This window comes from Colletotrichum fructicola (genome assembly GCF_000319635.2).
Source record: "Colletotrichum fructicola Nara gc5 chromosome Unknown KSG_Nara_v1_contig04, whole genome shotgun sequence".
Taxonomy (NCBI): Eukaryota; Fungi; Ascomycota; class Sordariomycetes; order Glomerellales; family Glomerellaceae; genus Colletotrichum; species Colletotrichum fructicola.
Window position 1 is genome coordinate 255,626 of NW_027094054.1, and position 27,888 is coordinate 283,513.

Here is a 27,888-nt window from a genome sequence, read left to right on the forward strand (position 1 = left end):
TATCTAGACAAAGCAAATATCCTCCCACACGACCTCGTCAGTGATCGCTTCACCGGACATGATGCCGTGAACGTATGCATCGCAGACTATGACAAAGTTACCCCCTTCCACCCTTCTCATCTGCAGCGGCAGCTGCAGCCCCTTCAGAATCCATACCTCGTCTCCCAAAGCTGCGGAGTTGTCTAGCAGAGCCATATGTCCCCCATCAAGAAGCGTGAACAATCGATTATTATGCAAAGAATGGATCTGCCAGATTCGGAGATGCTCCTCTGCCCTTTCTATGACCGCCCTCTTCTCCTCTCTCGACGCCTCCTCGGCCTCTCCCAAGTAACCCAGTATGCCTAGCCGAGCCTTCAGGTCTTTCGTGCCGGGGTATAGCCCGGTCGTGTCCATGGCTGCCGTTTCATCGAAATCCTTCATGCTCTCCTCCACATCATCCCAGTCCATCCCAGCCTGTAACTGCGCAATGGCAAGCTGAAGCATGCAGGAAACCGTCCATTCGCGGAATGATAGTCCCACCTCATCACGCGCTCCCAGGAGTCGGCTCATGGGCTCCTTCTTGTCCATCACGAGCGTGCGCCAATATGCATCCACCGTGGGCCGGTTGGTGAAGGGATACACAGGATTCGCCTGGCCGCTCAGAGCCTGTGCCAGAAAGTCCGTCGATTCGGGCACGGCGCCGACCTTGAAACCTCGACAGTACAGCTTGTCACCCACAATTCTAATCCCCAGGTCTGCGTTCCCGGCATGCCTGGAAGCATCTTGCGCCAGATCCGTCACAATGGTCCCGCGGAAGTCGGGCACCCAAGACGGAAGACCTTCCATTCTCTCATAAGCCACGCCAGCCCGCGTGAAAAGCTCCAGTCGTCCAGACCCGACAATCTGGCTGGTGACTCTGGTGTAAAGGTCCGGCAATGGTATGTCGTAGTCCACACTGATCAGGGCGTCATCGAACCCAAAGTCCACGAAATCGTCGCGGTGCCTCTCAAACTCGGCGAGAATCTTTTCAAACTCGGCGATGAACTTGAGCATTCCGAATAGTCCATAAATCTGGTCCCTGCCATCAGTGCTCTCAAAGGTCGAGGTGTTATCGAGCAGGTCCTCCAAAGCCTTTTCCCATTTCGGGAATAGGACAATAGTGATGTAGCCTTCGGGTGTGAAAACCCCAGGGCGTATCGGATTACTCGGATCTCGGGAATAGAGATCTCTGTAGTAGTCGCACCAGCTACGACAGGTGTTGATCGCAGTCGCGTTCATGATACCCATGTCAACCTGCCGATGGAGGCCGTTTTCGCCCATGAGTTGTTGGCCGCGGTATAGTGACCCGGAGTTCATCGTGAGCCAGGCAAACTCCCCCAGGGCAGGCCACGGTATCTGCTGAATCCCGCAGAGGACGATGACCTCGGTGGACAGCGCGACCTCCTGTACGACCCAAAGCCTCCGGAACCAGCGCCGCCCATATATGCCTTCGAGTGCCATCCAGTCTTCCAGAGCTAGGTCCGGGATCCCTGCCATTGCTCGAGCTAGGGGCTCATAGTCTTGAGTCGCGTTCACCTCCCAATAGCTGATACCAGGGGCATCCGACCACTTGTACCATGTCTCAAGCCTGGCTATAATGACTTCAAGAGCTCTTTCCAAGCCCGGCTTCTCCCTTCCTATCCACGCGACAGTCGAATGAGACTTGGTGTAAATCTTGTCCATGATAGCAACCTGCGCCGAGCGCTCGGCGTTGTCGTCCTGGTTGATGCAAATGGCGTCAATCCAGAACCAAGCGTCTGGAAAGCTCTGTCGTAATTGGAGAAGAGCATCGCGCAGATTCTCCCGTACTGGGAAATTTCTCCCATTGACAGCGATGCTGGAGAATCTAGGGGCCTGGTCCGCCTCATCGGAGTCGAAATCCGCGGCTCCCCAACAGTACGACAATGTGTAGTATTTCGGATGCGCTGCGAGCGAGAATGTTGCGACTTGCGTTTCAAGAGGACCCTCGCGGGCAGCTTGGATGTTCACCAGTCGGAACTGACTGGCGCTCACTGCTGAGGAATAGGTAAATGACTCGGAAGTAGCCATTGGGTTGATGAAAGTGATGCGACTGATACTCGATCGAGCGGTTAGGAGTAGGGAGAGGAAGAAACGGAGACCTTGAAGTACGGCGGTGCAGGAGCTGAAAGTGTCTCGTCTGCCTGTTATCCTGCAGGCTGGGCAGCCAGGGGTGGACAACCTTTGCTTGGCCATATCCAGAACCAGTTAGCTCCAGGTCAATCGGAACATAGGCATGCCTGTATCTACTGTTGATGTTTGTTACTGAATTTGAATTGCTTCGTTGAAGTTGACTACCTTAGCCACGCAACCCGCTTCGACCGTTCACTCATCTTGATAAATACGACCCCGTTCTCAACGGCTGCTTGCTGGCCATCCATCCGCTTGGAGGCTGTTCTGTGCCAAGCCATCGAGGGCCCTAGAGATGAGCAAGAGAAATCGGACTCAGGTGATGACAGGCAAGACATCAAGCCAGATTCATGCCCACAGCAACTAACACCAATGAGTAAAGTAAGTGCGCGTATTGGCCTAGGAATTGACTCTCGTCACAGGACTAACTTCTTTATAGTCCCTACCCCTCTCAACATCATCGTCTTCGTCCTCGTCTCTAGTCTCGTCCGTTTTCGCCATCGTCGTCCTTCGCATGTATCGTCTATTCCTCTCGTAGTCGTTGTCTCCCACCCCCGTTCTCTTTCGCCGTTGCCGTCGCCGTCGTTGTTGTCTTTTACCTTGCTCGTCTATTATCTTTCTCGTGCTTCGCCTTGCTGGTCCCTCGCTCGCGTCGCCCCTCACCTTCGCTTTCGCCTTCCTCGTCTATCACCCTCTTCGTCTACCCTCGTCGTCGTCGTCGTCGTCGTCGTCGTTTCTTATCACGTCGTTTCTCATCTACATCGGGTTTCACCAGTGTCATCTCTTACTGTCATAGTTTCTTATCATTATCGTCTTTCACTATCATTGTCTTTCACTTTCACCGACTCTCGCCCTCATTTCACCGGCTGTCGTCCTTTCTCGTTAAAAGCCATTTGCCCCCCCGACCATCGTCCTCTCTCGTCGTCGTCCGCCGTCGTCCTCGCTATCCTTGTCGTCTTTGGTCTTAGTCATCGTCGTCTAGGAAGTGTGGACGTCCGCCTTCGCAATGGCCTCCGTTACTGACTCGATCGCCGGGTCAGCCTCAGCCTTCTTCTCGCCAGACTCCACGCTCGCGGCAGCCTTGGCCTTTTCGGCCTCCTTCTTGGCCTTCTTGCGGGCCTTGTCGGCCTCCTTTGCGGCCTTCTTGGCAGCAGCCTTCGCCGCAGCCTCCTCCTTTTGCTTGCGGACTTCCTCGCCGCCAAAAGCGTCCTTCCACTCCTCGATCTTGGTGGCAGGGATGAGAGAAAAGAGATGCTTAGGCTCGCCGAGCTTGTGGCCGGGCTTGATCGGATCGACAACCCAGCTATCAGGAATAGTAGGTTGGCTGTCGACACCGAGCTGCTCAAAGATCGCCTTGGATGTGTTAGGCAGGAAGGGGCTGACCAGAGACGCAATGAGGTTGATCTGGTTCAGTGCGTGGCCGACCACGGCAGCGCAACGGTCAGGCTCCTCGGTCAGCAGCTTGTTGTCAAGCTTGTTGTCCTGGAGCAGCTTGTTTCCAAGACTGTGTCGACTGTTAGCGGCCGATGCTGAGCGATACCTAATTTCAGAGGCACTTACGCAGAAATCGACAGGATGCTGTGCAGGGAAGCTCTCATCTTGGTGTCCTCCATGTTCTTGATGTACTCGCTGAGGAGGTTATTGACCTCGACAACGTGGTTCTTCAGGTAATCATCCGTGTACTTGGTGTAGTCAGGGACAGCGCCGTTGGTCTTGGCCTGGCAGAACTTGTTCACTGCAAAGTATTAGCTATGTCGACGATGACGCGAAGGGGCTTGCTCACCTCTCTGGCAGAAGTTACCGAGGTTCTTGAGGCTGTAAAACTGTTAGCTAGAACCGACAGTCGAGCTGCTGAGAGACTTACAGTTCGTTGTTGTTGCCATCAACCATCTCCTGCCACATGAACTCAGAGTCGGACGTCTCTGGGCGGCGGGCAAGGAGGTAGTATCTCCAGACATCAACGGGAACTTCAGTCTGCTGAACCTGGTTGCCGAAGACACCAACACCTCTCGACTTGCTGAACTTTCCGCCCTCATAGTTGAGGTACTCCGTAGTGGAGATCTTGTGCAGCTTGGTCCAGTTCTCTCCTGTGCCGAGCTGGGATCCAGGGAAGATGATAGTGTGGAATTGGACGTTGTCCTTGCCCATGAATTGGTACTGTCAAAGGTCAGTTCTGAGCTCTTTGAATACGTGCGTAGCGCGCGCGTCACTTACCAGCTTGACATCGTCGGGGTTCTTCCACCACTGCTCCCACTTCTTGCCCTCGAGGTTGTCGCCGTCGGTGTAGTTCTTGGTGATGGAGACGTAGCCTAGACGGGTAAGCCGTAGAGCGGGAAAGGGACATATACCCGCTACTCACCAATGCAAGCGTCGAACCAGACGTAGAACACCTTCCTTGCGTAGTCCTCGCCGACCTCGCCGGTGGGGATGGGCACACCCCACTTCAGATCTCTCGTGATGCCACGGGGCTTCAGGCCCTTGTCGATCCAAGCCTGGGTGATCTGCTCGGCGTTGTTGCTCCAGGCGCCCTTCTTGCTGGAAGACTGGAACCACTTGACAAGCTCATCCTTAAGAGCATCAAGCTTCAAGAACAAGTGCTTCGTCTTGCGCTTCTCGGGGGTAGCTCCGTCGAGCTTGCATCTGGGGTTGATCAGCCAGCCAGTGGCCTTGGCGGCGACGTCGTCGTCGGCACCAGCGTTGGGGTCGGTCTCGGGCTCCAAGGGGTCGAGCAGGTTACCGCACTTGTCGCACTGGTCTCCTCTGGCGCCGTCGTAATTGCAGACGGAGCAGGTACCCTCAACGAAGCGGTCAGCGAGGAAGGTGTTGTGAGCCTCGACGGGGCAGAAGGGCTGGATAGTCTCGCGCTCCTCAATGTAGCCATTCTTCCACAGCTTGGTGAAGATGTCCTGGACAATCTCGGTCTGTTGGGGAGTGGGGGTTCGGCCGAAGATATCAAAGGAGATGTCGAAGTAGTCGTAGATGCCCTTGTGAATGGCGTGGTACTTGGCGCAGAGGGTAGCAGGGTCGACACCCTCCTCTAGTGCCTTCGTCTCGGTCGCAGTACCGTACTCGTCGGAGCCGCAAACTGGAGGTAAAATCGTCAGTCGTGGACGGAGATGAAGCAGGTGTGGAGGGCTTGCGACGTACTGTAGATGGTGGGGTTGCCGCGGGCGCGAGAGTAACGAGCGAAGACGTCGGCGGACAGCACAGAGCCGATAATGTTACCCAGATGAGGGACGTTGTTGACATAGGGCAGGGCCGAGGTGATGAGGATGTTGTTTTTACCCTTGACGGGCAAGATGGGCTCGGTGGGCGCCATGGTGAGGTATGCGATCGTTGGTGTTGGTGGGGTTTGCGAAAGATTTGACCGGTTCGGTGGGATGATGCCCTCGGGGCGGCGTCAATTGGTAGCAGAACAAGTGGCTCAAGTAATGCCGGTGTCTTTGTTCGTGTATTCGTATGTCGGTTGCTTCAGATAAGCCGGGAAGCGAGGGAGACGGACGACGGAGACAAAAGACAGTGGCTTCGACTAGCGACAGAAGGGAAAGGAGTCACGCAGAGCGCACCTTCCGCACCTCGTCGCTGACTCTGACTCTGATTGACGCAAGAGCCACAACCCCGCACTATTCCCGATTGGGATGAGGGGCAGTCTCCAGCCGGGCCTGCTAAATTTTCAACGGTTACAGGGAGCGCAGGGCGCAAACTGAGCAGCGGAAGGCGCTGACGCCCTGTGTTTAGCACCTCAGGGTCCACTGGGTTGTGTCCGTTCCCCGAGTTCACCTGCGCTCGGTGTACTTCGGTCTGATCTCGCCATCTCAACCAAAACATTAGATGCGGCTTGGCTGTTGGCGAACAACTGCATTCCGCATCATGTAGTGATTTCGGAATGTTATCTGTAGTCTTTGATCCCAATTCTTAATGCTGGGATGAGGACATATCCATACTTATCCGTGTAAGTAGGGTTCTGTATCCTCTTGCAACACCATGAGGAACTGTTTGACGCCACCTGTGTATATCTCATCTACGGTGTTCTAATACGTCTTTCAACAAGCTGGGGGACTGAATAATTATTTAATGGTTCAATGGATTGGATTTTAAGACGCGACTCAGCTGAAGAATTGACTAACACGACGTTCATGAATGGTGATGGCCGTTATTGGTGATAGAAGGACGCCCAAGAAGAGACCCTCTTCGTCCGAACAGGCGGCGCCATTAAACCCAATTGACCAGGCTCCCGCATGCAAAAGCTTTGACGAGTCTTGTCTGCCGTTGGCGTACTCATAGGCTCAACCATTGACATGTATAGGCTGATGGCCAGCGAAACGGGTCAGAATGTACCTCTCCAGCGACGCGCGACTCATCGTCAACGATCACCGGCATCATAAAAGACCTCTCACATGCTCATTGGTCATCAAATGGTATTCTTTTGGACATGCGCTACACATTATAAACCCCTCTACTGGCCAAACGCCTCCTCGTAATTGGTCAAGCAATACCTGTAACGGACACTGGAGTCCTCGATACCGTTCATAGCCTTCCTCAGACCGTCCGCGCTGATGGGAACCTCCTGCACCCACGTCTTGATGCCCTTGTCCGCAGCCAGCTGCAACATCTCCAGCGTCTCGCGTCTGCTGCCCAAGTGCGAGCTACCAATGAAGCAGCCGTTGGGCAGGAAGTCCTGGTTGCGGACGGTGATGCCGCCGCCTCCCGGAAGACCGACGGAAACCCACTTGCCGTGGACGTCGAGCAGACTGAGGTAGGCAGAGAGGTCGAAGCCCTCAAAGGAGTTGGCCGTGTTGAGGATGAGGTCGAACGTCATCTTGTGAGGCTCGTTCCAGCCCTTCTCGCCGGAGGCGAGGTAGCCGTCGGCGCCCATCTTGAGGGAGTCGGCCTCCTTTGAGCGGGAGCGGGAGATGGCCCAGACCTCGGCGCCGAGGGCCTTGGCGAACATGACACCGAAGTGACCAATGCCACCAATACCAACGATGCCGACCTTCTTGCCCGGACCGCAACCATTGCGGATGAGAGGGCTGTAGGCGGTCAAACCGGCGCAAAGCATGGGCGCGGCGAGGGTGCTCGGGAGGGCTTCGGGGATGGGGAAGACCCTAGCAGATATCAGTATGGGGTTTATCCTCAAGTGGCTTTGAGGGAGCTCACCAGTGCTCGTGGGTGCGGACGTGGGAGGAGTAGCCGCCCTGTGAGATGGCGCCGGAGTCAGGGAAGGTAGATCCGTAGGTGTCGAGCTGCTCCTTGCAGTATGTCTCGTTGTCGTTCTTGCATTGGCGGCAGTCGAGGCAGGCGTAGGACTGGGCACCGACACCGACACGCTCACCGGCCTTGATCTTGGTGACCTTGGGGCCGACTCTCAGAGCCTTGCCGACGATTTCTGGCTATCTTAGTACTCGCGGTCTGAGATGCAATTGGAGTAGACTCACCGTGGCCGACGGCCAGAGGGTAGGGCTGAGCACCCCAGTCACCCTTGACGGTGTGAACATCACTGGCGCAGACACCGCAGCACTCAATCTTGATATCGACGTCGTAGTCTCCGAAGGGCTTAGGGTCGAACTGCTGCTTCTTGAAGTCTTGCCAGGTCTCGGCGCTGTTGACCTGGAAGCCGGTGAACTTCTCGGGGATGTTGGCCATCGTGACTGTGATGGATGTGCAGTTGAAGTGTGTGTAGAGGGTCAATCAGCTCGTTCGGCAGCGGGAAACCTATGGGCTGCGTGAAGAAGTAGATTGTCAAGGCAGGAAGGAAGGGGAAGAGAAGAGGCAGAAACAGCTAAAGGGCAGACCAGAGGGACGGCGGCGGATGAAATACCTCTGGCCATCGTATAGCTACCCCCAAGCAACACCCCCACCTTCCAACCTCAGTCGTCGCGGCGCGTGGAGCAAAGTCCAGTGATCCCTGGATGAGGGGCACCACCAACTGCGACGAACAAGGAGGGGCTAACGTCGCGCCGCAATGTCATCCCGTGCGAGATGGATGGATGGAAGAGGAGGACTGGGGCGGGACCCTGGCCCAGGCAAGGCTAGGCGCCTGCTGGGGGGAGGAACTCGGGTGAATTTCCCCTCGAGAAAATCCCCATTGCTTATATGCGTCCCTCGTCCGACTTTCACGATGCCGAGCCAGTGGCTTCATCCGCATGTCCGTGGATATGTTGCCGAATGAAGGCAGCACGGACGTGCCTGGCTGGAGTTATCGACGGGCGACGCTGGTGACGCATGTTCCCATGATTGTGAAATCGGTCTGCTGAATTTTGTTTCTGGCTTCGCTTGTCCTCTTTCTGATTGTTGCTCCATCCCATCCATCGTGCCGTGCCCCGCGATGAAACCCCACCATTGCCCGCCAATTGCACCGCACAATCCACCCGACCCAATGTGGCTTCCCCCGCGGCTTGGGGAAGGGAAATTGTCCGGGGGATTTTCCGAGACCGGCTGCCGAATTTCCCACCAACTAGAACCCGCCGTCTCTGTTCCGATCTTCGACGAGGTCGACTGGAAAACCGCAGTCACAGATAACATCGGGCTTGGCTATACCAAAGAGCCATGGTCGGAGGGTCAACCTCGCTGCTCGGGGGCCGCTTTCGCTGTATCTCGGTACACGTCTCCGAGCCTCAATGTGTCATGCAAATGACTCCAACCAACCACCTGAGCTGTGCTGTAAGTATTCCTGGTTGAAGCGAACCGGACGGCCGTTCAGGAGGGCGCTATGCCGGTCGAATGGGGTTCCGGATTCCAGCATGTCGGTATTTGCTCGGGTTTGTACCTGCTTGCATCCCTCATCAACTCTTCCATCGACTCGGGACATCGTCTGCATGCAGGCCATCTTCAAAACTTTATCCCCGATGAGTTTTCGATGTTTTCGTCCTCGGCAGCGGCGTTGTGCTGACCGAATGTCGGCGGGCTCGGGCTCGGTGCAATGTTCGGGCGGTCCTCCGCCCAGCAATAATGCCACCCCTGTCAACCATCGGCTTATTCATCTGGACAGCTCTGCCACCCATAGCTCCTTATTGCTGTCTGTTAGCCACAACGCGTCGACCGCTGAGCCCAACATTGGCCAGAAACGCGGTGCGCATGGAGGCACCGAGGTAGACAAAAGGCACGTTGCCCCAGTCGATGGCGTTCCACTTGGTGAAGTTGTAGTAGACCTCGGGGCCTAGGCTTCGGACGGTGTACAAGTGCCCAAGGTCGGCGACCAGCAGGACGAACAGGACGGTCTTCCAAACCCGGATATCGTTCGTCGAGCGGAGGACGAGGGCCTCGTTGAGGGCGAAGAGGAGGTAGAGGTTCGCAAGCTGAGAGAGCACGATCGTGGTACCCTGAGGGATGACGTCGGGCTTCGATATGGCGTGAGTGAGTGTGAGGTATTCGTCCTGTCGGAAATGGGCGAAGAAGGCACCGACGAGGGCGGAAATAGGCTCGATGGCGAGGAAGAAGACTCTGTAAAAGAGAGGGACCTGTCGGCCGGCCGTGGTGTACTGTACTGCTGATTTGGGAGGCATTGCCGCGGCGTCCAATTGTGATGTTCCGGTATTGACGAGTCTCTGCGACAAACTGTGATTCGACCTAGAGAAGAGTAGAAAGGCAGGAAGAGTGCAATTGAGGGGGACGGAGCTGGTGGTTTCGTCTCATCAAGGGGATTTCTCGCGTGACGGGAACCCTGATGGACTGGACATTTCGTCATGGGGGGACATGGAAAAACCGAAGCTCCGGCGGGCTTCCCCGGCCCCGCGGGTTCCTGCTTGCCGGAGCCGACGGCAGTTGGCCCCTGCTTTATCGAATCAGGGAACTGCACCCACACGTTCTCTCTGACCTTGAGAGATCGAGGCTAAAAATATTGGTATAGAAGCTTAGGTGTGAAGAAGAGTTCCTTTTGAACAACTTGGTAAGACACAGAATAAAAAGAACTGAGCGCAAGCACAACAAAAAGCACCCTCATCTGCGCTTAGAGGGCTTGAGGCTGCCCTAGAGCAACGACGATATCGAACTCGAGGTAATTCACTTGCAACATCAACACCCGGCCTATCTCCTGCACTCATGGAGTCAGACTTGAAATCAGAGTCTTCTGATTCTGCGTCGCCGCTACCATCGCATACCGGCATCCTGAGAGACGAGACTCTCATCCTTCGACAGCTACTGGGGCATTATGGTGACGTCGAAACCAGCCTACCTACGCTTCCTCTGTCAAAACCGGCACAGGGGTTGCAAAAGACTCCCATGAAAGATTTCCTGTTCGTCGGGCTTGACATTGACACCTTTCAAGGATATGAGAAACTTCTCCCAGACCAACAACTTCACGTTGGTATTTCCCTATTGGACACTCGCGACCTTGAAAGTGCACTATCAACCCCCGCTTCAAGAGATCATAGCCAAATGATCATGTCTCATCAATTCACCGTTGGAAATTCCCGGTATAGCAGACGAGCCTCGAAAAGGTTCTTGTTTGGAACTTCGCAATCTATTACGATTGAAGAACTGAAGCCAAAAGTTGAAGCCTTGATCGATGCTGACCGGGATACCGTTTTGGTCTTACATGGAACCAGTTCAGACCTCAAGATCATCCACCAACTCAACATCAACCTTGCAAACCGATCGCTTTATATCATTGACACGAACAAAGCTGCCCAGTTTCCTCTCCAGTTGTACTATCGGTATGGCTTGGAGAAGCTGCTCGATGCTCTACAAATTCCTTTCGCAAATCTCCATGCAGCGGGGAACGATGCACGCTTCTGTCTGCAAGCTCTACTCATGCTTGTGGTACGAGATGCTGAAAGACAGCCTCTAAGATGCTCTGAGGCATTAATACACTTGCTCAAGGACGTAGCACAACAACCGAGACCATCCACAGCGGGAGAAATACAAGGCCCTATACAGGAAGCTAATCGGCAAGCAAAGATTGATCAAAAGGCGAGGAGGATAGAGAAGCGGGCCGCTAAGAGACAGAGCAAATTACTGCGCAGAGCAGAACAGGAGGGTAAGGTCCCGCATACCGAGGAGTCGGAGGCTTCAGACGACACTCCTTCACAGGAGCAACTCGATGAAGGGGTAGCAATCTCGAGCACTCATGTCGTCTGGCTAGTTTGTGCAGTCTACACGATGTGTCAGCTCTGGCGAAAATTTGGGTGGAAATGACGGTCGCTTTCTTTGCCCCTACAGCACACCTCGGAGAACAATGGCCGATGATCTCAGACATCACATCGACTAACACCCGCAATGTCGGTCTTCCGCGAGCATTTGGCATGCGGTGTAAAGGGTGACCATCTCTCATTTCCTAGTGGTCTAACAACAGGTATCTGGAATGATGCTAGACGATGATCAGACAGAGATTATGCCCTCAAGCCCGTAATCTGAGTCAAGAGGGGATGCAGAACATTTCCAGTTTGAGTCAGATGCCATCTCGGTCTCTGGCGGGTTTGGGTGCTGAAGCAGGGAAATCAGATAAAATCGGGAAAAAAGAAAGAAAGAGAAACCCGCTATTGCGCACTACACGGTTCTACGGTTCGTATTGCGAAAAGAAAGCGCGACTGCAGCAAAGTCGATCATAACAATTTATCTGGCAGGAAAACAACAGAGATTGGCTTCACATATTTTCTGCCCGTCGGTCCGTTGAGACTGTTGCTTTTGGTGTCGCTTGGAAGAACCAAAACCCAGCAGGGGCGAAGGGATTTTCAGGGTGCATTAGGGGCGCATCTGCAGGGAACCAGGGGTAGGACTGCGCTTCATCGATGTCACTGTGGCACGAAAGGAGGCATTCCGTAGTTCTCTGGCAATAAGCCTGAGCATACGGCAGGCGAGTTGGTTTGGCGTTGTTGATGCTACCCGTATCGAGTTAGACGAAAGATGATGGCAGGAAAGGAACATGTTCCAGAAGACAGTCTATTGAAGTTGCGGAAACATGACTTTCGCGATAGCTCACGTGGTGTAGTGTGTACATGGACATGGGACCTCGTGTACGTACTTGCTAGCTGAAGGTCAAAAAGCAGGCGCACGTTGCGCTAAACTCCGGCGGTGTTGCAGTGGAGGGTTGCGACGAGCTGGCTGCCATCTCCCGAATCAACAATAAAGAAATTGTAAACAATGCAACAGGTTATTGGGAAGGTTGTAGTGGCTGGGAGACGACGTTTGGTGCGGCGGTTTCAACATTTACAACGTCAAAGACGCTGGACCCTCACCCAACATCGCGTCAATATTGACTGAGGTGCATCAAGTATGCCCTCAGCGCAAGCCACCGTCTTACCTCACGCTGCCGTCTTCCCTCCAGAGCCCCCACGGTGGTTGCCCACGGGACTCGCTGTCTGAGTTGATGTTGACGCATGTCTTCCGTCGCTGTCACCATCCTTCAGGCTGACCGGGCATAGTAGATTCCATACATATCATAGTACCTTACTTCGAGACGCGAAGATATAGCCCGGGAGGGTCATCATCTCCGGTCCTGCATACACGTACCAAACATACAAAGACCGTTCAGTTCCCGGGAGCACCCCCTTCACTTTGCAACAACAAGAACAGCGCACGTCCAACAAGACGCCCTTTGCTTGTCGGCCAGCCCGTCCACGTCTCTGGATACCGAACGTGTTCCCGGTACCCCAGATTGGCGTAGGGAAGGAAAGGAAAGTACTACCGCTTCTACGGCGCAACGGCCTCCTCCCTTGATTGTTCTTCACCAAAGGACCTGGCGCTTTTTTCTTTCTTTTTCTCTACCCACAGCACAGAGCAGAGGACCCTTTTTCGACATCGGAGACAATAGTCCGCATTGCATCGTACATACACCATCCATACCTTACCTACATACCGCAGGCCTGGGTACCTGAGACTTCTTGCAGCAGACGCTAGCAGGATTTACATCAACATTACGGAGTCTGGAATTCTGCCCGCCCTGCCCCGAGATCAACAAACACAGGGCCACGGGGCTCACACCGGCTGAAAAGGCGCATACCTCTGCACATCCCTCTCTCTCTCGCCCGCCGTGTTGACTTCTCCTGACGCGACCGACTACACCGGGCCATCGTGTCGTCTCTTCTTTCCTTTGTTGACTCGCGCACGGCGTCAAGGAGTCAAGGAGCGCGCTAGTTATTGCCAGACGACGGCAAACTCATTCTTCAAAGACACGCCCACACGCCGTCCCCGTCACCAGCATCTTGGTGGTGTCGACTCTCTCTCTCTCTCCCCCTCTCCACCGCTCCTTTCCCATATTGCCAGACCCGATTTCAGCCCCCCGATCCGGTTGGCCCGCAAAGTCGATCCCTTCTTCAAGCAGAAACGGACCCTGAAAAATTCTGAGAGCAGCAAGCAGCAAGCCAGCAGGAGCAGCCCGGGGAGGGAAACGAACACCCCTAAGGTACTTGCTGGCGTTAGGCCGGAAAAGGACAAACCCCCCCAGCACCCCCAGGAACGGCCTCTTTCCGTGATTTCCACGCCTCCGCCTGCACTGCGACTGCACCTCATCTCCCATCTTCCCGCCCTCTTCCCCCCGAAATCTGCTGCCCGTCCTGTCTCCCTGTTGCCTTCCTACTGGCTCCCACGGGTACAGGTCCCTGCCTTTCGCTACTGTACCTACTGCGGATAGGTACCTTATCCCATTGCCGGCCGCTACCCTGCCCAGCTATCCACCTCACCCTTTGGTGGTAAGGTAGGGAACGAAGCCCGAGACAGTCCCGTCGTCCCTGGACTGCTACGAGTTTCGGGCGCGCCAGACAGAGTCAGTCAGGTCTGGGAAGGGGTCCAAAAATAAGGAAGAAGAAAAGAAGGGAGACCGCAAAAGAGGCTAAACCACGCCCAGGTAAGGAGAAAAGAGGCTTCCCTTCCATGCTCTGTCTGCCCTGCCCAGGCCAACCTACAAATGATTCAAGCCTCCCACTGACCATGTGATGATCCCAGGTCCTGTCCTGTCCTGGTCCTCGCCTCGCCTCGTGCTACCGCTCCGCCCTGCCCCACGGGTCTTGTTTCGATCTCTTCTTCCTGTTCCCCTACGGACGCCTTTATATTCTCTAACAAGGTGACGGCCGATCCGACTTCGACCTCGCGTTCGATTCATTACACCTTCATCCATTGTATTATTAGCGTCGACCACTCCTTTCGACGACGACGAAGAAGAAGACGAAGACGAAGACGACGACGACGACGACGAGATGGCTCCACGCATCTACAACGTTTCCGACTGGGCCCCGACTCAGGAGGCCATCTACGACGAGCCGTCCTCCAGTTCCGCCATCCAAGAAGACGAAGCCAGCGGACAGCAGCTTCAAACTACTACTAGACCCTCCTTTCAACAGCACCGCCTTCGCAGCATGAGCCTCTCTCTCCCATGGCGGCGCAAGTCCTTCATGCTCCACGCCGATACCGACCTGGCCAGCCATATGGAAGACCTTACTCTCGAGCGATCACGAAGCCACGGCGGCCCCAGCAACGAGCAGAACCCGGCCCAGGGTACCAACGCGACAGCACAAGGCAATGGAAGCATCAAAGGAATGATCCGTCGGGCATCAGTCTCGCTAAAGGGCATCGTCCATCACAAGCGACACTCCATCGGCGGTGCTCACCACGAGATCCCGAGTCAGCATTACGGCCACCGCCCGACCACTTCGCACTCCCACTTCCCATGGCAACGCCTTCGTCAGGCTGCCAGCTTCCGCCACTCCAAGTCATCCCATGGCTTCGACGCCAACAGCGAGGCCTCCTCTTCCGGCCAGTGTTTCCCATGTATGCCCCTTCCCGGCATCGGCGGAGAGCCTCCCGTCATCCCGTACCACACGGGTGCCGCGGCGAAGGCTGCTGCCGCGGCGCAGAACCAGATGTTACAGAACAAGTGGCTTCGTGCATCCCAGGACGATTTCACCGACCGTGAGAGCGGTATCGGCATTACCGTCACAAGCGCCGAATCAGAAATCGAGCTGGAGGCGGAGGACGCCAACATCAGCAGGACAGACTTCATTTCCCAGCTCCCAGTGGAGCTCGCCATCCAAGTCCTCGCCCATTTGGACGCCACGGCGCTCAACACCGCAAGTAGAGTTTCCCGCTACTGGCAGGGAATGGTACAAAACCAGCACGTCTGGCGCGAGTCCTTCCTGCGAGAAAAGACGGGCACCTATGCGACCAGTCTTCCCGTTCAGCCGGGGACCGGCCAGGGTGTGCCCGCCATCACGCCCGGTGTTGATTGGAAGCAGATCTACAAGTCCAAGGAGGAGCTCGACTTGCGGTGGAAAGAGGGCAAGGCGAGACCAGTGTATCTCAACGGGCATTTGGATAGTATCTACTGCCTGCAGTTTGATGAGTAAGTTGTCGCCTTGGCACTGTCTTTTGCTGTTTACTGACCATAGAACAGATCGAAAATCATCACTGGCTCTCGTGACAAGACCATTCGCATTTGGGACATGCGGACGTTCGAATGCCGACTTGTTATCGGTCCTCCAGAAGTTGTCAACGACATTTCTTTGCTGATTGATGAAGATGGCTTGCCGATTCACTACGCAACCCTGCCTGACAACCCGCGCGCAAACCCGTCGACGCCTGCTCTGGTTTCCTTCCCGACTCACCACAAGGCATCCATCCTCTGCCTGCAGTACGATGAGCGCATCCTGGTGACGGGCTCCTCCGACTCGACTTGCATCGTGTACAACGTCCGCTCTGGATACCGGCCGATTCGTCGTCTCCGTCACCACACTGCCGCCGTGCTTGACCTCGCATTCGACGACAAGCACATCATCACCTGCAGCAAGGACATCAGCATCTGCGTCTGGGACCGTGCTACAGGTCAGCTTCTTCGTCAACTTCGTGGGCACTCCGGCCCTGTCAACGCCGTTCAGATGCGTGGGAACACCATCGTCTCGTGCTCCGGCGACTTCCGTGTAAAGCTCTGGAACATTGACACCGGCAAGAACATCCGTGAATTCCAGGGCCACACCAAGGGTCTGGCGTGCTCTCAGTTCTCTGAGGATGGCCGCTACGTTGCGTCAGCCGGCAACGACAAGGTCATTCGCATCTGGGACGCCAACACGGGCGAGTGCCTCCGCGAGATGAAGGCTCACGACAACCTTGTGCGCAGCCTGCACATCGACTCTGTAAGCGGTCGTCTTGTCAGCGGCAGCTACGACACCGACATCAAGGTTTTCGATATGGAGACCGGTCGGCAGCTGCTCGACTTCCCGCGTTGGCATGCTAGCTGGGTGCTGAGCGCGAAGAGCGACTACCGTCGGATTGTCAGCACTGGTCAGGACCCCAAGATCCTGATCATGGACTTCGGCGCCGATGTTCCGGGCATCGAGAATCTCGAGAGCGGCGGCGCTTGCATGATCGACGGCGGATACATCTAGACTTCTCTTTTCACGAAGCATACACTCGACAACGACACCTACGTAATACACTAATATTGAGAGCGGCACGGCTGGACCGCCCTCGTAACGAATTCGATTTCATCACGACTCGGGGACTTTTGGAGTTGTAGACACCATACACAAAAGCAGAAGGGGATCTGCTAGCGCGGCAGACTCTTGACCGGGGCGTACTGGGGAAGAAGGGTACTCTTCCATTTGCATTGGGAATGCGGGATTTCGGATTTTGTGAGGAATGTCTTCCTTGTTTCTTTTTCTCGGTTCTGTTCCTCTTGGACTGGACATGCATGGCATCCCAGGCTTTGTTGCATAGACGGCTACTGGATAGAAGCATTATAGATTCTGTTTCGCCATCACCAAGCGAGGTCCAAAGCTTTACCGTGAATGCCTTGCCTCGCCCAATGCAGACAGCATCTACCCGGGTCACATATGGTCACGCTAATGCTCGGTGTGGAGCAGCTGAAGAAGTGTTGAGAACGGCCATACGGGGATGTCCTCGCACATCAGGACACCAGGCAACTTATCCGGAGCGTTGATCTGTAGGAGATGGTAGCCAGTCCGTTGTACACCGATTTTCTTCGTCATTAGTTCTTTTCCCTAATTCGTTTAATCCCGAATAAACTTGGGTTCGCACAAAGCTGTGCGTGTGTGTTGGCCCGGCACGCGCTAGCTACCTACCCTGAAGTTTCAGGGTCGAAAGGTGAGATGGGACGAAATCGTTTCGTTTCGAACCGGCCGGTGCTTTTGCTTTTGCGTTGCTGCATGGCATTCGTTTCGAGCAATGTGTTTACCTTTCGTCTCGGCTTTCGATCGTGTGCCAGTCAAACGAACGAGCGAGTCTGTGCGTGTGGGGAGAGACGACGACCGGCGCAAGGCAAGATCCATAGGGTCTAGGTAGGTTTTGGCAGGTTTTACGAACTGCTGGGGATGTGTCTTTTTTCCCGGGGACCAATTTGAGCACGTTTGATTTTCTTTGCTGGCCTTCTCGGATGGCGGTTTGTGGAGGGCGGGGGTATAGGTTGACGGGGGAGGTGCGAGGATGTGGAAACCGGACTTTGGGATGGGGGAGGGGATTGGGATGCGGCTTTGGAAAGTGCATGTTGCAGACTGGCTTCTCTCGAGGGTGTTGGACTTGTGAGATTGGCTTTGGTGTTGTTCGTCTTGCGACACTGGTTCGTTCATGCCATCTTGCATCCGGACCGCGCTGCGTATCTCGCATACGCGTCCACGAGGGTGCGGAAGAGAGTCAATGTTGTTTGGAGTTTCTCTCGTCGCGGACTCGGTGCCGAGGGAGACTGGTCCCGTCGTCTGAGCTGTCGCGATGCGCAACACCGGGCCGACGATGAGGCGAAGGGACGGAATATGGTTTCGTTTTCTGTTCTTCGGCCGGACGTCTGGACAAGCAAGGTAGCTTCCGATCTTGACGCCAGGATGCAGGTTGCAGATGTTTCCATACCGCTTGAGAGCTGTCGCAGCTTGCTCTATCGAAGCATCGTCAGTGATTTCGTTTACAGGGTAATCTCATCTGAGAGAATCTTTGAAGCGGGCATATTCGCCATGTGGGCGTGCAGTTCGTCAAGTACATCTAGCTGAATGTTCTCTCCGCCAAGCCACGGTCTGATAATGCTCTGCCGATCTCGTCGTCCGAGTTGGATGCGTCCCATGGTGAGTCGGATACTTGGTCGACAGATGCCACCTGCTTCTGGAGCTTCGACACAAGACTCATCTCAACTTCAACTTCAAGCGTTTCTCAGAATGGATGCTGGTGGCAGTGTGCATTCCGCGCTGTTGTTGCTCGCAAACGGAAAGCAACCCGGGAAACCTTTGCAAAAGTCCGTAGAAATCCATAATTAGAATAGCATCTATATGAAGTCCATGCTGTTTATGTCAACGTGGTAATATCTTAGATGTATCATGTGGATTGCGGATTATCGTACGGCTCTGCGAACCAACGAGAAAGAATAGCATGAAATGAACCAGAGAGATAGAAGCAAGGGCGAAAACGAGGGCAAACAAGATATCATCGAGAGGGGCAGATACTGGAGGAAAGGTAGTCGTGACGGCATGGGAAAGGCATGCCTACTGATCTAATCGTGCCTATTCGCGAAATCTGTTCGATTGTCCCATGCCAGGTCGGTGTCCGAGGACCGGGAAACCCGCGATCCAAGTCACGATCAGCTCGACCAACCTGACACAACTTGCTTAGCGCAACGATTCGATGATCATGCCGAAGATCTTTAGAACCGTCCGGAACTTGGCTCGTAAGACTTGCCACAGACAGTGTTCTCTATCGTCATGGCCTGCAAGGTCCCGATCCACCGTTCGTCCGACCTTCCTTCCCCATCGTGAACACAATCAAATGTTGAGATCTTAGACCTATCTTTAGGACCGCTCCCTTACTTCTAATCAAGGTGAGAATTTCAGGAACCAAGAAATTTTGTCCAACATCGAGAAAGGAATTCACAAGATGGGGCCAGCTGAGCATGCCTCAGTTCCCGAGTCATTCTTCCTCCACAAAACCCACCACCACCAAGACCATGAACCAAGCACGTGGAAGCTGAACAGCTCAGCTCCAGTTTCATCTGGATTGTACATAGATTGTCTGGGGCGATTTCAACCCGGACACTGCCCTCCGAAGAGATGCCAAGCTGAACGACCCCAATACTACACCAGATGAAGGTATCACAGAAGCGACCTTCCTTTCCTGTCGTCCTCCCCGCACAGCCTCAAAGAAATAACCCCTGAGCTGCTGGGCTGGGACCGCTGTCACGAACCGCACCCAGCGAACAGGTTCGGCTCGAGTAAAGTTTGGATCACATATTAAAAGTGCTGCTCGCGCGACAGAGAGCCGCCGTGATGGTGCCGGATGCAACGCCGTTCGGTCGGGCCGGCTGTGATGCAGCGCAGTCCAAGAAAGTGAAACTCCACGTCGACCTGATCTGATTCTTCTCTCACGATGGCTTCTTCGGACGCGCCTCGGTCACACGACGCTGTGGCTTACTGCTCTCCTTCCCGCGGCGTTCTAGCCCGACGCAGCGCCTGGGGTTTTGGGGCCAGAGACGCCGTAGAGGAGCCGGCCCGAGTTCGGGGGGGACCCTAAAGGGGAACTTTGTCGGAGTATGTAGTAGTGCAATCAGGGTTGGTGGGAATTCTCTTTAATTGTCCCATGGGGATGATCTGCGCTACCGCTCGCACCGTTGCAGACGATCTGCGAGGTAAAATTGAGGAGAAGGCGGGAAGGGCACACATAGGATGCCACGAGGACTGGTCTGGAGCGAGACATGCAGCAGTGGCACTGGGTATGCGTAGAATGAGGAGAGGATGGTTTCCCCAGGTCTCACGACTCCACGATCTTCTTTGCGCCTGCTAGCCACCATTCACACGCTATGCATACACAAGGATCGCCGCACCACGAGCTCAAGGTCGTCCAGGGCCATGTGGACAGGGAACGGGGCGGTTGGCCACCTGACTCTGGCGAAAACGAACGCAGACAGGCTCTGAACGAGTACGCAGAAAGAAGGAAAGAAACCTGAAAGAGGCAGGTATGCAGATCGGCAACCTGGGCTCTTCCATGGAGGCACTTCCCTATTCTCCGTGGCGAGAGCCGATTCCAGGTCGTGGAGCGCGTTTCCTTGGGCCAAAATGGTCGTGATTTTGGCTTCGCGCATGAACGTTAATCTCCGTCAGAATAAAAATGGTGACCGGGATGGTTTGGCGGCTAGACGGCGGCGGCACATGGTGGCTGCCCCAGGGCTTTTGCCTTAGTGACATGCAGCTAAGAGTCTAATAGGGGGTGTGCGCGCGGACGAGGAAATAGTCGTTATTACCTCTCCCCCTAAGAGAAGAAGTGTGATCGCAAAGGCTGGGCGTCAGCAGCTTGGCTGGCCTGGTTGTCTCTAGGAATAGGATCATTGATGCACAGATAGGGTGCACGGGGGCGGATTGCCGGGTGGCGGAAAGGGGGGAAAAGAGAAGAAAAGAACGGACAACCGAGTCGTAGGTATCTCGACTCAGCAACTGTTGGGGACGGTACTTTGTCATGGAACAGTCCAGGAGAAGGCCGTTTGGCGATGGGCGACGAGGTGAAGCAGGGATGAGATCAGTTGGACATAATTCAATCTGAGGACGGTACGTTTCGAAACGGCTGCACGGCGAAGACGGGACGTTGTGAAGCTGTGTTTGTTTGGGACGGTGTCGACTTCTGTTGTGCGATATGTCTCTGCAAAGTGTAATGAGAGGGAACTGAATCTGCATGCATTTACTTTGGTATTGATTGAAGTGTACAGTCAGTCATCTTTAGATCTTACAGCATGAAGCCCAGGGCCCTGCCAAGCAACATGTCTGTCTGCCGTACAGATGGATGCCGCGAACGAAGGAAGGATGCATGCGCTGTCAAAGTTTCAGGGTTTCAACCTGGAAAGGGGAGCTGTCATTCATGTAGGACGCAGGCCTCACTCAGACCAGCAGGCCTCTGCTCAGCTTTAGCCTTCTGCAGGAGCAGCTGATGTCAGTCAGCCAGCGGTGCCCGTCCGTCGTCGATGGCCTCGTCTTCGAACTCGCATACATAGGTACAGTAAGTTATGGTTGCACCAATGTACATGCACGTTCTCCCGGGCCTGCCCCGGTGGTTGACAGCGGACATGACTCTTCTGCAAGGGGCAGCGCAACCGAATGACATCGTCAGATGGATCCCGGGGTTGTCAGAGGCGGACCCATCGCGTGTGGTTTATTGAGGGGGAATATCCCGTCCGAAGAGCCGTGGACCTTGACAGCGACAATCAATAAATCGATCAACATTTTATCCCTAAGGCGCGCGGATGGGGGCTGGATCTTTCGATTCGACAGCCGACTCTTTCTCCACAGGGACGCTCTCAACGTGATGCCGGAGCAGTTGCTCTTTCTGAATGGCTCTGCCCAAAGCAATCTGGAAATTTGGAAGGCTGTCTTGCTGCTTCAAGACCATGTGACAGCGCTTGGCTCTGGAGAAGGGCCGACCGAGGTTTGGGGCGAAGGGGGTTGTATTGCAGTAGCCTCAATATTCTGTCTGGTTCATTGAACGACCCAAGACGATGTGCCGGAGAAAACGCTGCGCGGGTGACTTGGTGGCCGGCCATCACGAGCCCATGGCGGAGGTTGCAGTGCGCATCATCAATCATCAGGGTGGAAGGTTCGCTTGGAAGGGGGGCCCGATGGTAGCCCAAGCTTACATACAGATGTCATGTATCCAATGTATTTGTCTGTCAACTGTTAACAGGTAATGGACGATGCCCATGCTGCTCCATGCGTGATGTGGCTTCGGTTGACAGGTCTGGTCGTACGGCCGTCCGCTCAAACCCAGCCGCGATGAATTATTCTTGTTGTCAAAGAACGGCGCCTCGAGAATCGATTTCCAGAATGAGGATTATTCCCAGTTGATTCTAGGTTGCACAATCCCGAAAGCCAAAAAACAACCTTGCTTGCCCGGTAGCCAGTAGAGAACCTGACCGGCCACGCAAGCGGCTTCAAGAGCGACATTTAAGGGACACAACGGGGAAGACTCGCAAGCGCCTCCATCTCCCTCGGGAACGCATCCCATCCAACCATCGCATCCTCACGACGAGTGCCGCTGCGGGATCGGGTCGCAACGCGCCCAGCTCTGTGACGCCAGGCCAGCCGTCGCCAAAGGTACTTTCAACTCTGCCCAGTCACCAGTCACCAACCAGTCAGTCCAGTCCAGTCCAGTGGTCTCTCTGCTGGCCATCTGCTGGTGGATGGACAGACAAGCTTGAAACGGCGCTATGCCCGATCCTGGATGCCCCCAGTTGGCAGGCAGAGAATGATGGAAAAATAATCCCTGCCGCTGCTCATCCGTGGAGGGGCGGCTGTGGGGAGACGCACAAGACAAGGGGGCGACGCAACGGCGCAGAGGCGAGAAAAAAAAGGGAGAACAATTGCATTACATGCTTCTTTACCCTCTTCTTTGCCTCTGTATTCCCCGTTGTGCACGAAACAAGAGAACAAAGCCTACAGACCGCAGAAGCAACAAGGCCAAGGCCCTCGTCCATTGACGTTTTGTCTCTTGACTGTTTGCCTTGATTTGCTTTGCTCTGCGCTGTGTGTTCCCCTGCTTCCTCCATGTTCCCTTGATCGTTGCAAGACCTGCCCGACTCGGACTGAGTACGCAAGACTCCTGTGCTCTGTTCCAGGTTCCAGCCACAGCAAAGCTCATGGATGAGTCGTCGACTCTGGAGGGCACGAGGGGAAAGGGGACGGGCGGGCTGATCCTCCGCGAAAGGCCTACCAGGACGGTCCAGGTTCACCTTTTTTTCCCTCTCCTTTTGCTCAGGGAACATCATTCATCAGAGCCAAGGACGACAGATCTCAAGGCAGATCATTATGCGGGAAACGGAGCTGCTGCAGGGATCATCATGACTGTCGGCCGGCCGTTCCCTTGGGTAAACCAAACCTTGGGCGTTTACAGATACTTCGACAAATACAACACCGCCCGCGTGTGCCACGGTCCCTTCTCATCAATCTAATCAACCTCTCACCACCAGAACACCACCACCAGTGGGTATTTTTCCAGAAGCAGGGGGCGTGGGAAAACAGCCAGCCTTGGGTAGCGAACCAACGCCGTCCGCACTAGGGGCGGCTGTCGCATCGCATTGACTGACCCCTGACCAGCAGACAGGGCCTCCCCCCTTCATCGTCGCCGCTTTCGTCCGAACTACTTGCGTGTGCTTGCTTGCTTGCTTCCACTCTTTCTCTCTCTCTCTCTCTCTTTCCACTGTCACTGTCACCCTGTCTGTGTCTCTGTCTGTTCGGTCTCCCGTCCTTCCACTTGCCAACCAGCACACAGCACCACAGCAGAAGCGCAGCACAGCAAAGCAACGTCTGTCCATCACACCCTCCTCCCCCCCCTCCAATCGCGGGCCTTGTTTAGCTCTGTTTGAAGCTATATCCCCTCCCATCCAATAGCGCCCCTCTCCGGATCCTTGTTTCATCGCATTTTTTATCCTCTTGGCCCCGGGATTGCCTATCCATCGCGGCAAGTCGGCTGGACAGCAGCACACACACTCATTCACGCAACGCAACGCGGGGCGTGTTAGTAAAGAAAAGCTACCGCTGTAAGGTTAGCTAGGTTTGGTCGAGAGAGCTCGGGCGGGCCACGGACGTCCAATATTCCCTCCCATCCCACTCGCTCACCCCTTCAAGCTCCTGGACACCTTACTGCACATCCCCCCTCTCACAGGGTAGGGTTTGCGCAAAAGAAGGGCCGCCGAGATCCAGTCGTCGAGAACAATAACGGCTGTACCTAAGGTTGCGAACCGGGATCCGGGGCCCTGCTCGCCTCAAACTGAAGAGAGGTCCGACAGGTGCAGAGTGCCCAGTGCCGCCACCATGGCGATAAACCGCATGGCGAGGCAGGGGACTGCCCAAAGGGTAGGTCGATATAAGACGGTGATAGTCGCCGTCAACCTCTTCTTGGCCCGTGATTACTCCCTCCCCCGTCCCTTTCTCCCGTGTCTCGAACCGCACACCCTCCTCGCCCTCCATCGACGTTCTTTCGTTTCGTTCTTTCTGTTTATCGAAATCCTCAGAGGGGATTCGATCCAGTCATTCTTTAGCACCAATACAACCGGAGCCTTGATCGGCCGTCATCCGCTGTCGTCACTCTCAAAATCCTGGTGAGTAGTTGCTGTGTGCGCCGTCTTGGCCCCCCGGGTCTCGTGGCTTGAATTTGATTCTTTTCCTTCCCACCCTCTCTCCGCCGGCCTATTGTCTCGGCTCTTCATGTTCCTTCTGGTGGAATGGGGTATTCTTCAGACACCAGTACCGTGACGTACGACTTGTCATCTGAGTCGGGTCTGCGACGAGGTCCAGCTCAAAGAGGTCGGCTTAGACAACCACCCTGGTTGTTTAGTCTCGACGGGACAATGGAACATGATCCAGGCTTGTGACGCGCAGCAGCCTTTCAGTCACTGACAGCTGGGCTGTTCGTGGAGCGGGCCGGTGATGGTTGACTGGCAGTTAGTCACTGCCACTCACTTGCTCGAAATACTTAAGGTGGATGGAGGTTTGTTGTGATCATGGAGCGAGTCGTCGAGGGTAACCAGCTTCTCGCCCTATTCAACAACAACCACGCCCACAAAGCAACAGAAGCAAAAAAAAGAAAACAGATACCTTTTCCTCCTTCCTCTGGTGGATCTCTCGAAGTCTCGAGTTTTCATCACACTTCTGGAAGCTGCGCTTTCGTTCTGCTTGCAAACACCAACATTCACCACCACCACCACCACCTCTTGCTCTGGAGACCTGAGAAGCTAACCACGATAAACCCAACGCGCAGTCTTCGCCTTCTTTCCAATCAACCAAAATCAAGAGGACATCGTCGATCAGCTGGTTCTACATCATGATGGGCCTCTCAACAGTTCTCACGACCACTCTTCTGGCCTTGCGCCTCTTCTCCCTCGACGCCCTCGCGGCTCCCACGCCCGACCCCGTCGCCGCTCCCCAGGCTTCTAACTCGCCGGTTGCTGCCGCTGAGGGGTACTGGGTCGCCTCGATCGAGAGAAGCGGTGTCTCTGCCTTTGGCGATCCCAACTACAAGATCTTTCGTAATGTAAAGGACTATGGCGCGAAGGGTGATGGCGCTACCGACGACACCGTCGCCATCCAGGCCGCCATGGACGAGGTATGTGATGTCAAATCGAGCTCTACTCGTGAAAGGTTTTCTGACTGAAGCAGGGCAACCGTTGCGGTTTCGGATGCGACTCCTCGACTACCACTCCCGCCTTGGTCTACTTCCCTGCTGGCACCTACGTCGTCAGCAAGCCGATCGCCATGAAGTACTACACCCACATGGTTGGAGATGCCACCAACCTTCCCACCATCAAGGCCGCTGCCAGCTTCACTGGTATGGCTGTTATTGACGCCAACCCGTACGACGACCAGGGCAACAACCAGCACACTAACCAGGTATGTCAAGCATAAGCAGAAGACTTCTGCGTATGAGCTAACATAATGCCATAGAACAACTTCTGGAAGCTCGTCAAGAACTTCAACGTCGACCTCACTGCCATGCCCGTCACCTCTGGCGCAGGTATCCACTGGCAGGTTGCTCAGGCTACTTCTCTGCAGAACATCGTCTTCAACATGCGCACCGACGGCGGAGACAGCAACGTCCAGCAGGGTATCTTCATCGACAACGGCTCCGGTGGCTTCATGACCAACTTGACCTTCAACGGCGGCAAGTACGGCATGTTTGTTGGTTCTCAGCAGTTCACCACCCGCGCTCTGACCTTCAACAACTGCAAGACGGCCGTCTACATGAACTGGAACTGGCTCTGGACCCTCCAGGACCTCACCATCAACAACTGCGGCGTTGGTGTTGACATGTCCAACGGCGGTGCCTCTGCACAGACTGTTGGCTCCGTTCTTCTCCTCGACAGTGTCATCAGCAACACCCCCGTCGGTGTTCTGACTGCCTACAACCCTGCCTCCACCTCCACCAACGGCAGCTTGATTCTCGACAACGTCGACATGACCACCAACGTCCCTGCCGCTGTCCAGATCGTCGACACCAAGGCTAACGTCCTCGCCGGCAACCAGAAGATCGCCTCCTTCATCCAGGGCCGCACCTACACCGGTGCCACCGGCAACGGCAAGGCTGTCCAGAGCGCTCAGGACGCCATCACCAAGCCTGCCGTTCTCCTCGGCTCCAACGGCAAGGTTGTCACCCGCAGCAAGCCCCAGTACGAGACTGCCGCCGTCAGCCAGTTCCTCAGCGCCAAGGCCAACGGCTGCAAGGGAGACGGCAAGACCGACGACACGGCTGCCATCCAGGCTCTGTTCAACAAGGCCGGCCCCAACGACATTGTCTACTTTGACCACGGTGCCTACATCATCTCCAACACCATCGAGGTGCCCAAGGACATCAAGATCACCGGCGAGGTCTGGCCTCTTCTGATGGCCAACGGCGAGGCGTTCAAGGACCAGGCCAACCCCAAGGTCATGCTCAGAGTCGGAAAGCCCGGCGACGTTGGCACCTTTGAGATGAGCGACATCATCGTCCAGACGCAGGGTCCCCAGGCCGGTGCCATCCTCATGGAGTACAACATCGCCGGCTCCAGCCCTGGTGCTGCCGGTCTCTGGGACGTCCACTTCCGCATCGGCGGCAGCCAGGGCACCCAGCTCCAGTCCGACAAGTGCGCCAAGAACCCCAACGTCACCCACGCCGCCAACCCCGAGTGCATCGGCGCCTACATGCTCACCCACATCACCGCCGAGTCCTCCGGCTACTTTGAGAACGTCTGGTGGTGGGTTGCCGACCACGAGCTCGACCTCGCCAACAAGGGGCAGCAGATCGACATATACAACGGCCGCGGCGTCCTCACCGAGTCCACCAAGGGAACCTGGTTCTGGGGAACCGCCTCCGAGCACTCCGTCCTGTACAACTACCAGTTCAACAACGCCTCCAACGTGTACATGGCGCACATCCAAACCGAGACGGCGTACATGCAGGGCAACCCCGACGCCAAGACGCCCTTCACCGTCAACAACGCCATCCTCGACCCCAATTTCGAGACCTTCTGCACCGGCCAGAGCGACAAGTGCGCGCGCACCTGGGGCGTCCGCGCCATCAACTCCAAGGACATCCTCATCTACGGCGCCGGCCTGTACAGCTTCTTCAACAACTACGATCAGGTCTGCGTCGGCCAGAACAACTGCCAGGACCACATGGTCTCGCTCGAGAACAGCGACGTCAAGTTCTTCGGCCTCAGCACCAAGGCCTCGGTCAACATGGTCACCGTCAACGGCAAGGGCGCCGCCCTCGACAGCGACAACCGCAACAACTTCTGCGCCACCGTCGCCCTCTTCCAGGCCCCGCTCTAGGCGAGCGATGAGACCACCGCATGGGACGACCTCAAGACGAAGCGTGGGTTCCGCATGGATACTCGCAATGCGATCGAGCCTGAGGAGACGTGCCCTGCCGGAAAGAGGTCCGATATGGCTTACGACTTTCACTTCATCTAGCACTCGGCCCTAGCGGTTGATAGCTAACCCCCCCTTTTTTGTGTGGATTATTGGGCCAGGCGGCATACTTGCATCAGGGTTTTGGGAGTTTGAGGATTTTTAGAAAACACAGGGTCGGTTGAGATACACTTCTTCTTTCTGCCCAAGGGGCATTGATACCACTAACGAATCAATTGTTTTTGATCATATCTTTGAAGCGCATGGTGTGACGTTGCTTGTGTAGACACATTCGGCTCCGAGTATGGTCTCCGCTACCATCCAGGTAAGTCCCTTGTGCATCTGAATGCGTGTGACTGCCTTGGCATCTAAAGTCGCGACTTCAAGCCATCCCGACATTACATTGGATTTGTCATTTTTGCATCCTCTCTAGTTTGCTACACTT

General features: G+C 55.3%; 6 protein-coding genes across 6 annotated transcripts; 2 read left to right on the forward strand and 4 right to left on the reverse strand.

The window, feature by feature from the left end:
- Positions 1-3: 3 nt before the first annotated feature.
- Positions 4-2,067, reverse strand: CGGC5_v006825 (Heterokaryon incompatibility protein 6, OR allele; the record flags this gene model as incomplete). The annotated part of the gene is made up of 1 exon (XM_032019698.1): positions 4-2,067. The coding sequence occupies one exon, from the start codon at positions 2,065-2,067 to the stop codon at positions 4-6; it is 2,064 nt and encodes a 687-aa protein (XP_031883082.1).
- Positions 2,068-3,144: 1,077 nt separating this feature from the next.
- CGGC5_v006826 (putative methionine--tRNA ligase) lies at positions 3,145-5,485 on the reverse strand (the record flags this gene model as incomplete). The annotated part of the gene is made up of 7 exons (XM_032019699.1): positions 3,145-3,670; positions 3,727-3,901; positions 3,950-3,981; positions 4,031-4,323; positions 4,381-4,475; positions 4,526-5,251; positions 5,314-5,485. The coding sequence occupies 7 exons, from the start codon at positions 5,483-5,485 to the stop codon at positions 3,145-3,147; spliced, it is 2,019 nt and encodes a 672-aa protein (XP_031883081.1).
- A 1,137-nt stretch (positions 5,486-6,622) lies between these two features.
- Positions 6,623-7,809, reverse strand: ADH6-2 (NADP-dependent alcohol dehydrogenase 6; the record flags this gene model as incomplete). Its single annotated transcript, XM_032019700.1, has 3 exons — positions 6,623-7,271; positions 7,324-7,552; positions 7,602-7,809. The coding sequence occupies 3 exons, from the start codon at positions 7,807-7,809 to the stop codon at positions 6,623-6,625; spliced, it is 1,086 nt and encodes a 361-aa protein (XP_031883086.1).
- A 1,364-nt stretch (positions 7,810-9,173) lies between these two features.
- CGGC5_v006828 (uncharacterized protein) lies at positions 9,174-9,668 on the reverse strand (the record flags this gene model as incomplete). The annotated part of the gene is made up of 1 exon (XM_032019701.1): positions 9,174-9,668. The coding sequence occupies one exon, from the start codon at positions 9,666-9,668 to the stop codon at positions 9,174-9,176; it is 495 nt and encodes a 164-aa protein (XP_031883085.1).
- A 4,626-nt stretch (positions 9,669-14,294) lies between these two features.
- On the forward strand, positions 14,295-16,475 carry fbxw1-1 (Beta-TrCP; the record flags this gene model as incomplete). The annotated part of the gene is made up of 2 exons (XM_032019703.1): positions 14,295-15,436; positions 15,488-16,475. The coding sequence occupies 2 exons, from the start codon at positions 14,295-14,297 to the stop codon at positions 16,473-16,475; spliced, it is 2,130 nt and encodes a 709-aa protein (XP_031883200.1).
- Positions 16,476-23,873: 7,398 nt separating this feature from the next.
- EXG1-4 (Glucan 1,3-beta-glucosidase) lies at positions 23,874-27,365 on the forward strand (the record flags this gene model as incomplete). The annotated part of the gene is made up of 5 exons (XM_032019704.1): positions 23,874-23,915; positions 24,101-24,160; positions 24,820-25,164; positions 25,218-25,448; positions 25,503-27,365. The coding sequence occupies 5 exons, from the start codon at positions 23,874-23,876 to the stop codon at positions 27,363-27,365; spliced, it is 2,541 nt and encodes an 846-aa protein (XP_031883201.1).
- Between the last annotated feature and the right edge of the window lie 523 nt (positions 27,366-27,888).